The sequence below is a fragment of the Phocoena phocoena genome, chromosome 10 (genome assembly GCF_963924675.1).
Source record: "Phocoena phocoena chromosome 10, mPhoPho1.1, whole genome shotgun sequence".
Taxonomy (NCBI): Eukaryota; Metazoa; Chordata; class Mammalia; order Artiodactyla; family Phocoenidae; genus Phocoena; species Phocoena phocoena.
Window position 1 is genome coordinate 30,915,381 of NC_089228.1, and position 12,492 is coordinate 30,927,872.

At 47.5% G+C, this 12,492-nt stretch overlaps 1 protein-coding gene across 1 annotated transcript; it reads left to right on the forward strand.

Moving 5' to 3' along the window:
• The first annotated feature begins 4,820 nt into the window (after positions 1–4,820).
• Positions 4,821–6,529, forward strand: LOC136129536 (putative HTLV-1-related endogenous sequence). Its single transcript, XM_065885899.1, has 2 exons — positions 4,821–4,842; positions 5,799–6,529. Exons 1-2 carry the CDS (start codon positions 4,821–4,823, stop codon positions 6,527–6,529), a joined length of 753 nt encoding a protein of 250 aa, XP_065741971.1.
• The last annotated feature ends 5,963 nt before the right edge of the window (positions 6,530–12,492 follow it).

The following is a 12,492-nucleotide window of genomic DNA, read 5'->3' on the forward strand; positions in this document are numbered from 1 at the left end:
TTTCTTAACGTGGTCTTTGCACAGATTCACTTTTCCCACTTTTAGAGGAATCTGGCACACTAATTCCCAGAACAGGCCCTGGCTACAGAAGATCACAAAGGCTCTTTCTCAAAAGGTCACTCAGGCATGTAGAGAACATTTGCATAGCACAGCAGGGGCTGAAATCAGAGCCTGAAGCATCTATTTCTCTACCTTGCAAATTCTTCAAAGCAAACAAGCTAAAATGTGGACCAGACAACGTGGGGTCAGTTTTTATTCTCCACACTCAGCAGTTGGATATAGATAGGTCTCCACATGCTATAGGGTGAGAAATGGAACAAATTCAGGGCTGTTGTAACAACCTTTCATTCCTCTGACTTGCTTCATAAACAGTATTTGAAGTAACAGAACCAAGAAACACGTTTTACCAATTTGTATTACGAGCACCTGATTCACTTACTGATCCAACAGACAGATCAGTAGATCAGCAACTGAGCGATTTAAAAGGCCAGTCATCCCAAAGTTCTGGTAAGATGCCCATCTTTGGCATTTTCCCATCACCTGAAGTATTCATTACTGACAGCCTCAAAAATAATTCAGTCAACCGACATTTGCTGCAGGGTAGAGCGAGGAAAGGTATGGTCCTTGCCCTCGTGGAGCTTTCAATCTATGAAGAAAGGCAACAAGCAGCAACTGAAGGACAGAATAAAATTCAAAAGTACTATATAAGGGCTTCCCTGGTGGTGCAGTGGTTAAGAATCCACCTGCCAATGCACGGGACACGGGTTCGAGACCTAGTCCGGGAAGATCCCACGTGCCTCAGAGCAGCTAAGCCCGTGCGCCACAACTACTGAGCCTGTGCTCTAGAGCCTGTGCTCCGCGACAAGAGAAGCCACCGCAATGAGAAGCCTGCGCACCGCCACGAAGAGTAGCCCTTGCTCACCTCAACTAGAGAAAGTGCGCGTGCAGCTACGAAGACCCAACACAGCCAAAAATGAAAACAAACAAACAAACAAAAAGTACTATATAATAGATGGACTGGCAGAGACCTGAGCAAAGGAAGAACAAGAACCATTCCAAATGTGAAAATGGAGGACTTCCGGGAAGAGCTTGCTCAGTGGAACTCTGCAGGCATATTAGCACAACCTGAAAAGGGATTCTTGAATAAAGAAACAATTTAAGTAATGGGCAGTGCCGGGGAGGGGGGAGTGTCCCCCCCAACATTCCTGATACAGTAGCAGAGCGCGAATAACTATGCCCCTTTTAGAGATGCAAAAGAGAGAACCGGCAGATTAAGAGGCTTGCTCAAGTCCCCACAGCTAGAAAGTAACTGAACAAGAGCTTGGGTTTCCTGACTCCTAGTCCAGATCTTTCCATAAAACCCCTCATTGGATAGAAACTGAAAGAACAGAATACAAGAAATGAGAAATCGAAAGGATTAACTTAAAACACCCCTACAGCCATCTATTAACCCTATCCACCTAGTAGGGATTTATTATTTAACAGTAACTCAAAGTGAGCGATTACAATGGGTTTGTAAAAATTCCCTTGAAGCAAAATAGCAAGAACCTACTCACTAGTGTAACTGAAGGCTGCTATACTCTGTCTTTTCTCTTTTTTTAAACTTATTTATTTTATTTATTTTATTTTTGTCTGCATTGGGTCTTCATTGTTGTGCGTGGGCTTTCTCTCTAGTTGCGGCGAATGGGGGCTACTCTTCGTTGTGGTGCGCGGGCTTCTCGTTGCAGTGCCTTCTCCTGTTGCGGAGCACGGGCTCTAGGCACGCGGGCTCAGCAGTTGTGGCTTGCGGGCTCTTGAGCTCAGGCTCAGTAGTTGTGGTACACGGGCTTAACTGTTCCGCATTACGTGGGATCTTCCCGGACCACAGCTCGAACCCATGTCCCCTGCATTGGCAGGCGGAGTCTTAACCACTGCGCCACCAGGGAAGCCCTGTCCTTTGTCTTAAGTGAAGTAAAGAACTCCACTCCATGAATATCCAAATGGTAAGAAATGGGAGACCAAAGACAAGTAAAAAAACAGCCATCATCAAAGTTACAGCTGTTATGCAAGGACTGTCCACTATTAATCCTTTTTTTTTCTTTTTTACTGCTAAATCAAAACAAGGAAACTTTTTGAGCAAACACACACACACACACAAAATTAGATGATGCCCCTGAACCTGTTCCACAGCAAAAGCCAAGGTTCTGTTCCAGTACAAAGATGTAATAAAACCTCAAACTTAATAATTCAGGAAAGCAATTATGGGAATCTATATAAGCCCATGTTTCTTAAAAAGTACCCAAAAGCCTCCCTTCATTTGTATGTAAGATACATCAAAATAAAATGAAGTTACTATTAGTCACTTCCAATAACAACTACTAAACTATCCCTCCAAATCAAAACATTCACTAAAGAGCTCTAAGGGGGAAAAATAGTATTGATTAGATTAAATTTTATCTCTGCACCTTACTTCTAAACATCCTCTGTGAAGATGGTCAGATACATCAAGAAACAAACCAAAAAAAAGGCAAAGAGATTCCTGGTCAACCAAGAGCTGGATAATCGACCTCTGACTGATGACTGTTTGGACCGTCTCAGAGACAATGCAGATGAATGAAAGCAAAAGAATTTCCGGAATAGCTTCAATTTTCAAGTCATCTTCCAGAGCTGCTAACAGTTAGAAAATGATTCATTTGCTTTTCATCTTCTCTCCCTTCTGGCACTCTCCAGTGGAGGGCTTAATGAGAAATTAAAGGACCACAAGACAGGCAGCAGAAGGAAGATCTTGAAATGGGCATCAAATGGGCCTGTTTTACTTGATGAAGACAAAGAAAAATCCAACATTTCAGAAAACTGTCCAGGAATGGAGATTATGAAGGTAACAATGAAAAAAAATTTCCTTTAAAGTGACTTTCCTTTCTAACAATCATTTTAAACAACAGTGAATGCAGCCAAGCACAAACAATTGTAAAGTTCAAAGAAAGACTTCTGACCCTATAAAATCAGTTCACCTGAAAAGAGCTAACCTTTGGCGCAAATAAAATACATGTGGAAACAACTAGCTGACCGTTCCCAACGAATCTAAAGCAGTACTGAAAATTATGACTAATGTACAAATTCTGACAGTGTAATGTTAGCAGATAATTGTGTTAAGGAAAACACACACTCAAGAATTTATAAAAAGTCTTAAAAGAAATCGCTAAGAATTTTCCATAGTAGCAAATGTGAAAACTACACAATTCAACAAGTTAATGACTTAAAGAGTAGCGTAAGAACACCTGAAAGTCATTCTCCTCACCACTGCAGAACTCAATTACAGGATTCATGGTTATGATGAACTAATTTAACACAAATATTCTGGGTTTATCATTTCTGCTACAGACTAAGAATTCTCCGGGCTAAAAGTCCTGCTCCTACATAATAACCTATAACTGCAATACACACCTCCAAACTTGAATAAATAATAAAAATGTATAACTACTGCCTTCCCAAAGTTTCCAGGTAGCCCTTTTAAAACACCTTCCTACTGAAATCTTTGTGTCTGGCATTCAGAAAAGAAGACTCAATAAATTCCATCTATACATACCCTCTGAGTTACCTTTGCGCTGAATTTCTCTGTTCTTGAAATGTGGGAGTTTGAAAGTGAAATACTTTTTATAGTAACTAGTTCAGTGACATCTAAAGGAGTCTTTTGGGTTAACATTCACATACAAGGTGGCATAGGTAGCCAGGCGCACAAGGGGAATGTGATTATGGTGTTAGGTTATCCCAACCATAACCACTGCAGAAATGGATTGTTTTGTCCGAAAACTAATCCTTTTGTGGTCTAGGAGAAAGGTGCTCTACGTTGAAAAGTGACTTTAATACTGAAGAGCTGCCACAGTCACAAAACCATAAAATTCCTCTTACCCTCAGTTTCTGTAAAATAAAACGGAATAACAGCACCTTCCCAAAAGTAATGATACCACTTGGGCACAACACAAAGGCAACAACTGGCCTACAGGGTAAAAGATCCGGACTAGAATTCTGAAGTCACAGGCAGGCCAGCGCAGAAGAAAGAGAACTGGTCACCAGTGAGGATCTGTATCCCAAGTCGACTCCATTACTAATTATGAGACTGAGTAAATCACTCTTTATGCCCAGCTGCTTCTTGCAGAAAAGAAAATGAGATCATGAATCAAAAACCATTGGTAGGACTTCCCTGGTGGCACAGTGGTTAAGAATCCACCTGCCAGTGCAGGGGACACGGGTTCAAGACCTGGTCCGGGAAGATCCCACATGCTGCAGAGAACTAAGCCCGTGCGCCGCAACTACTGAGCCTGTGCTCTAGAGCCCGTGAGCCACAACTACTGAGCCCGTGTGCCACAACTACTGAAGCCCGTGCACCTAGAGCCTGTGCTCCACAACAAGAGAAGCCACCGCAATAAGAAGCCTGCGCACCACAAGGAAGAGTAACCCCCGCTCGCCACAACTACAGAAAGCCTGCGCACAGCAAGGAAGACCCAACGCAGCCAAAATAAATAAATTTATTTTTTAAAAAAACCACTGGTAAACTGACAAGTATCAAACAAATGTGAAAATACTAGTGGCAGTAGCATAAATAAAATTTCTGTGGTAAATTGAGAAACTTGAGAGTGTGAACACAAGTAATTTAGAGCATGGGCATGGAGACAGGACATACATAAAGAGAAGGCCTCTTAATCTGCTTCCAGTCTCCCCAACACCATCCTCCTTTCCCCCGAGCTCCAGAAGGGAGACCTACAGGTAAAGGGAAGCATCTGGCTTCCACAGAGACCACCAGACAGCTGAGCTCTTCATCACAGAAGGAACTTCTCTAAAGCATGACTCAGGATTATCTCCAAGGTAAAACCAAATCCAAATAAATACGTGTATTCCATTTTAAACAGACTCCAAATATCAAAATCCAAGAAACACTGAGGGATTCATAGAACACTAGAATTCCTTTATGCAGTAATGCTTTAAAATATGATTTATGAAAATTCAAATCCCACAAACCTTAGAAATGGCATCTATGGCGGTCCCTGACCATCAACCCTTAATATCTATGGTGTTAAACAAAATGAAGTATTAGTATGGCCTGACAGTTCTCAGCCAAGGGCAAGTTCTCTCAGCCTGCCAACCATGCAGGTAAAAAGATTTTCCTTTTCCTAGCTACACATCTGTTCATTTGAAAACATCTCAATCTTGGGCTCAGTCCTGTGCTAAATGCTGGCCCCTCCCTTCTTTCCTATCTTGGGATCACTCATGTACCTAGGCATTTGTGACAGCAAGAAAATGAACATGCCAAGGGGAAAGAGTAAGGGACACTTAGGCTACCCCAAACATTCTTAGCCAAACCAGGTCACCTCGGGTCTCTTGACCACTCAAACCTCTTCTATCACAAAGCCCTAAAATTGGAATTATCAACTTGTTCTAGAACTGGTATACTTGCAGAAACATGATAACTTCAGCAGAATATCCAAACAGGATCTGTTTCATTTCTCGAGTCCCACTCCCCAGACACAGCCTCCACCACTGACAGCCCGGCAGGTGCTTCAGGGGCTCCCCCTTTCCACGGCCATTTATCACCTCTGACATCCAGCATTAAAAATGCCCTGACACACACAAATCTGAGCATAAAGAACTCAGCTGCAGTCAATCTCTTTGGGGCGGAAAATCTCCTAAGGCTGGGCTCAGAAGCCCTGCCGTAGGCTTTAAATTAAGGCAAACGGTGACCAATAAGCACCACCCCAAACAAATCATTTTCGAGCAAACCTCGAGGTGCTCCCACTCGGGCAGGGCTTCGCTGTTGCCCGCAGGCGGAGTCCCCCGCCCCGATCCGGCCCCGGCGTGGGACGGGAGACTCTCGGGGCCGGGAGGGTGGCACGCACCCGAGCCTGGAACCCGGGTCCGCCGAACCCGCACGTCCCCGCACGTCCCCCCACACCCGGGCGGGGCCCGGAACCTCCGCCCAAGGCCGGCCCCCGGCCGCAGCCAGCCCGCCGCGAGCTCGTGCCAGCCCCGGAGCGCGCCGCCCGGGCTCCCCACGGTCCCTTCAGTGCGGCCCCGCCGCCGCCCGGATTCCCCTCAACCACGCTCCCCGGGCTGCTCCGCGCGGGTTTCTGCTAGTGCCCGGCCCTTCCGAGCCAGGCCCCCAAGCCGTGGGCCCGCCCCTACTACTCACTGCGCTGTAGCAGCGGTGGTGGCCGGGCCGGGAGACGCCGGCGGCCGGAGAACGAGAACGCGTGGACGAGTGAGCCCGCGCCCGGCGGCGGCGGCAGTGGCGGCGGCGGCGGCGGCAGAAGGGACGACTGAGCCCGCGCCCGGAGTTGCGGCTCCTGCCGCCCGGCGCGGGCGGCGCCTTACCAGCCGAGACGCGGCGCCACGAGCGCAGACGCCCCCTAACGGCGGCGTGGGATGGTGGCCGGAGGGCCGAGCGGCCAGAACAACTCAATCAGGCGTAGCCTGGGCGCCTAGGTCAGACCGACTCCGCAGCAGCCCCGAAGCCCCGCCCCGAAGCCCCGCCCCGACGCCCCAATCGAGCCCCTGAGGCTCCGCCCAGATTCCCCCGCGCTCCGCCCAGAATCCGCCCGACATCCCGCCTCCGCCTGTAGATAGGGATCAGCCCAGACCCCGTCAGTTTTCGCTAAGTTCTCAGGCCTAGGGTCCCTACAGTTGTTTCTCTTGTCATTTCACGAACTCTCATGGGGCCCCGAGAACTCCCATGTTCCAGGCCTGGAGAGTAAAGCGGCCACCAAGAGGGCGGGGCATCCTGAGAGGAGAAAACAGAAAAGACCCAAGGAAACAGCCAGTAGCCAAAATAATGACAAGGTATAATTATAAATGTTGGGAGGTACATGAATCAGTTGGAGAATAAGGGGAGGGGGCCTCTGTTTCAGATACAGTGGCTATGGAAGATCTGGACTCTGGGACTGTGGCCAGAGCACCTCCCGGCGTTTCCTTCTGTGGGATAGGTAGTAAGGTCACCTCTCCAGCCTTGTCAGCGGAGTAGTGAAAGGCAGCCAGGTGGGGAGAAGGGCAGAGTGACTTCAGCAGAGGAAACGACTAGTGCAAAGGCTCTGAGGCCTGAAGGAGCCGGCCCTAGATGAAGCTGGCGCTGCTACCGCCACGAAGGAAGCCAAGGCTGCAAAGAGTGGGGAATTACCTAAAGTCTCAGAGCTAATTGGTCTCCAAGCATAGCGTCTTTCCAAATCCCATTCACTTCCTGCTAACCAGATCTCCATCCCTTTCCAGGTGGGACCAGGTATGTGATGTTGGTTTTTGCCATTTCCCCTTCAGCAGGATAACCACTTGCCTTGGAAACTCACCTGCGCTTCATGGCTGCGATTGCATGAGCTGCCTCTGGGGTTTAACTTTTATCTGCAGGATCATCACAGTCATATCTGCTACTTGGTTTTTCTCTGAAAACTCAACAGGTTAAATAAATGACATATGCTTCACCAACATAACTGAGTGCTACATTATCATATTCAAAAAGACTAGGTGAGGATACAGGGAAATGTGTGTGAAAATAAGCAGTGCACAAAATGGTATACATGGTATAATCCTAATTTTATTTTAAAAAATGTAAATATACACAGGCAAAAATTTTGAAGGAAATACACGAAATCATGGATCCTGGTTCTAGGGAGTAGGATGGGAATATTAGTGACTTAACTACTTCCAAATGTTCTTCTGAATTTTCTATATTTTCTAGAATGCACGGATGCTGAATTTATAATCAGAAAAATACAAGTTTTATATTTTACAGAAGAAAGGTAATGCTGAAATTACCCAACACAGATCTCCAGGATTTGGTGCCACTGAAAATCCAAAATTGCCCCTGGCTTACTGGTGTCCTTGGAGGGGTCATTTCTCCTTTCGGGGCTTCTATTTCCTCAACTAAAAACTGAGAGGAATTAATTTTGTCAGTGGTTTTCTCAGAACAATTCCTACACATCTCAAAGTTTTTAATACTATTGTAAATTATATTTTCAAATTTGTATTTTATAAGCTACTGATGGTTATTGAAATGTAGTTCGTATTATATAATAATCTTATATCCAGCAAACTTTTTTAGTTCTAATTTAGTTCTAGGAAGTTTACAGGCTTTCTTGAATTTTCTATGTAAGTAGTTATAGAGTCTGTAAGTAATAACATTTGGTATCTTCCTGTCCAGTCTTTATTTCCTTTTCCTTATTTTACTGCACTGACTAAAATCTCCAGCACAATGTTGAGTAACAATGATGATAGTGACATTTCTATCTTGTTCTTGACTGCTTCTAATATGGCACCATTAAATATGGTGTTTGTTGTAGATTTTTGGTAGATACCCTGTATCAACGTAAGGATGTACCATTCTGCTTTATTATGAATGGGTGTTGAATTTTATCAAATGTGAGATTTTCCCCCCAATGTAATTAATTACACCATGGATTTTACTATATTAAACTCTCCACGCATTCCTTGATGATGTGCTTTTTTTTCCAATATAGTGCTGGATTTCATTTGCTAATAATTTAGAGTTTTTGTGTCCACATCTATGAATGAGATATGCCTACTATTTTCCTATCTTATTCTCTCTTTGTCTGATTTTGCTATCAAAGTTACATGAGCCTCATAAAATAAGTTAAGAGGGGACTTCCCTGGTGATCCAGTAGTTAAGAATCCGCCTTCCAATGCAGGGGACGTGGGGTTCAATCCCTGGTTGGGGAACTAAGATCCCACATGCTGCAGGGCAGCTAAGCCCATGCACAACTACTGAGCCCGAGCGCTCTAGAGCCCGCATGCCACAATGAAAGATCCACATACTGCAACAAAGATCCTGCGTGCCGCAACTAAGACCCGAGGCAGCCAAATAAATAAATAAATAAATTTTTAAAAATAAATTAAGGAATCAGTGTCTACTCACTAGAGCAGCTTCTATAAGATTGGGGTTTTTTGGGCTTCCCTGATGGCGCAGTGGTTGAGAGTCCGCCTGCCAATGCAGGGGACACGGGTTCGTGCCCCGGTCCGGGAAGATCCCACATACTGCGGAGCAGCTGGGCCCGTGAGCCATGGCCGCTGAGCCTGCGCGTCCGGAGCCTGTGCTCCGCAACGGGAGAGACCACAACAGTGAGAGGCCCGCGTACCGCAAAAAGATTGGGGTTTTTCTGTGGTTTGGATTTTCTATAGGATTCTCCTGTAAACCATCTTGGTTTGGGGCTTAGGGGTGGAAAGTGTTTACCCTTATATACCGACCCACAGCTTTCAATCTGACCTTAGGGCCCAGTTCTCCACCTGCATAGCTCTTGTAGGGCCACCAGAAAACTCCTTGTTGCTGAATCGAAAAGACACTCCTCAGAGCTCCTCTCAGGCCTCCCTGCAGTGATGTCACTGACCACACACTCCTAGGGACAACCTCTTCCCCGAGCCCTGTTCTAGTTTTCCTCCTTCCTCTTAGACTCATAGAGATGCTCCTCCTCTTGCTTTACCCACTCCTTAAGCCCAGGTTTCTGGCCAAGGCCATACTCTCTTCTCCATCTACTCCTCTCTGTGGGCTGGCTCAGCCACCTCTGTGGATTCCATTCTTGTCTCTAAGCCCAAAGATTCCCAAAAGATTCCCAAATCCATAACTCCAGACGTACAGATGCTGCATTTCCTAAAGCCCCTACTCTGTGCCAGGCACTATGCTAAGTGCTTTTATCCTCTGGATCAGTCCTCTATTGCTGCATCATAAGTTGTCCCAAAATTTAGGGGCTTAAAACAACAAACCTTTCTTTTTTGGCTGCACCATGCAGCTTGCGGAATCTTAGTTCCCCGACAAGGGATTGAACCCAGTCCCAGGCAGTGGAAGTGCCAAGTCCTAACCACTGGACCGCCAGGGAATTCCCAACAAACGTTTCTTTTTTTTGTTTTTGTTTTTTTTTTTTTTGGCTGCACGCGGGCTTTCTCTAGTTGTGGCGAGCAGAGGCTACTCTTTGTTAAGGTGCTCGGGCTTCTCATTGTGGTGGCTTCTCGTTGTGAAGCACGGGCTCTAGGTACACGGGCTTCAGTAGTTGTGGCACACAGGCTTAGTTGCTCCGTAACATGTGGGATCTTCCCGGACCAGGGATCGAACCCATGTCCCCTGCATTGGCAGGCAGATTCTTAACCACTGTGCCACCAGGGAAGTCCACCAACATTTTTTTTTTTTTTTTGCGGTACGCGGGCCTCTCACTGTTGTGGCCTCTCCCGTTGTGGAGCACAGGCTCCGGACGCGCAGGCTCAGCGGCCATGGCTCACAGGCCCAGCCGCTCCGCGGCATGTGGGATCTTCCCGGACCGGGGCACGAACCCGTGTCCCCTGCACCAGCAGGTGGACTCTCAACCACTGCACCACCAGGGAAGCCCAAAAAACGTTTCTTATCTCAGTTTCTGAAGGTCAAGACTCTGGAAGCAGATTAGGTAGGGAGCGGATCTTGCAGTCTAGATGTCAACTGGGGCTGCAGTCAGCTGAAGGCTTGGCTGGGGCAGGAACATTTGCTTCAAGCTCACTCATGTAGTTTTTCTCAGAATGCAGTAGCTCCTCTTCACATGAGCCTCTCCTGACAACCTGGTAGCTGGCGTCCCCCAAAGCAAGTAACCTAACAGAGAAGCCACAATGTCTTTTACAACCCAGCCTTGAAAGTGACATACCCATAGTCTCTTGGTCTCACAGACCAACCCTATTGCAGTGTGGGAGGGTACCACACAAGGACCTGAATACCAGGAGGTGGGGTCATTAGGGGTGACCTTGGAGGCTTCCCACCACACCCACAACTATGAAGACGACCCACATCATCCCATGAATACAGGTGAGAAAACGAAGGCAAGGAGAGGTGAAGTCGGTGATCAATGCCACACAGCCAAGTCTGAGAAGAGAGATTTGAACACAGCTCTGCTTGTCTCCCCTCGGGTTTCTCCTCGTTCACAGTCTGTCCCCCGTGGTCCACCACCAGCTTCCTCACCTTCAACATGTGCGAACCTGAACCCTCTCACCTCACCACCCCCAAGCCTCCCAAGTCCCCAGCTCAGCTCAGCAAGTGGTGCCACCATCCTCCCATCTGTCCAAACCAGAAGCTTTGAGTCATGCCTGCTACTCCCACCCCCTCACATCCCGGTGCCAGATCACCCAGCCCTGCCAAGTCTTCCTCCTCAGTGCAGCCTGGATCCATCTCTCCTTCCCTCTCTCTCCATCTCCACCACCATCGTGCTGGGCCAAGCCACCAAACTGTCCATCCTGGGCATCTGCAGTAGCCCCCTCCTGGCCTCCCTCATTCTCTCTGCTGCCACACTACCCATCCGTCCTCTTCTCTCCACCGTGAGTCACCTTAAAGAACACAAAGCTGGTTGTGTCACCCTCCCTGCTTTAAACTCCTTCAGTGGCTCCCACTGCCTTCAGGATCTGGCCCCTGCCCACTTGTCCAGCCCCCTCCTCTGCACCTCTTCTCTCTTTCAGGACCCCAGCCCCTCTGCCACATTTTGGCATCTGGGACCCGCTGCACATTTTTTCACTTCAGGGCCTCCGTTATGCTGTTCCCTTAGCCTAAAACACGCTTCCCCCAGCCCGGGGCAAGCCTGTCTCCTCGTCCTTCACCATGTTGTCAGAGAGGCCCTTCTGACCTTCCCTGACCTCCCAGCCAGGCTGATGTCCCCCAGCTATAACTTCCACAGTGCCTGTCCTTCCCTCCTCCCCTCACTGCTGCTCAGCTGAACCATGGGCTCCCTGAGAGCAGAAGCTGTGTCTGTCTGGCCCACAACAGCACCCTAGATCTTCACAACGTGCCTGGCACCTAGCACATCCTCAACAACCAGGTGACAGTTCAGTGCCTTCTCTCTGCCCCCTCCCTTTCCCCTTGGACTCCATGCTGCAGCCACTGGACAATGTTCAGTTCCTTAAGTGAAGCATGGTCACCACCAGGTCTTTGCACATGCTGTTCCCTCCACAGGATGCCCTTTCCTTCTGTCCCTCTGTTTACTCAGCTAACTCCTGTATATTCATCAGGAACTAGGATTGCCAGGTTTAGCAAATGAAAACACAGGATGCTCAGTTAAATCTGAATTTCAGATAAACAACAAATAATTGTTTAAGTATAAGTATGTCACAAATATTGCTTTAAATACAAGCCGTCCTGTATTTTATCTGGCAACTCTAGCACAAACCAGCACCAATTACCCCCTCCTTTGGGAGACCTCCCTGGCCTCAACCCCTCCCCATCCCTGGGCTCCCAAACCATCCCCCCTGCTCGCCCCCACTGAGCATAAACACTCACTCCATTTATGACTGTCCATTACCAGCTGGAATGTGACCTTCTTGACAGAGAAGGCTGTGTCTCAGTCTTCACTCAGGGTGTCCTGCTTCACCTGGGACAACCCTGGCCATAACCTGGGCAGTATGGTTTACTGAGTAGAGAAATGAAAGAGCACCAAAGAGAAAACAGTAAACAAGATAGGAAAAGGAACCAGCAAATGAAACTCGGCCCCCAAAGCAGCATGAATCTCTTGGATGATTACC

What these genes read in the sequence shown, in the direction of transcription:
- LOC136129536 (XM_065885899.1), top strand. Translation starts at nt 4,821, where the DNA reads ATGACTCAGGATTATCTCCAAG. An exon ending in GACTCAGGATTATCTCCAAG is followed by an intron (nt 4,843 to 5,798) that starts GTAAAACCAAAT and finishes TGTTGCCCGCAG; the next exon opens with GCGGAGTCCCCCGCCCCGAT.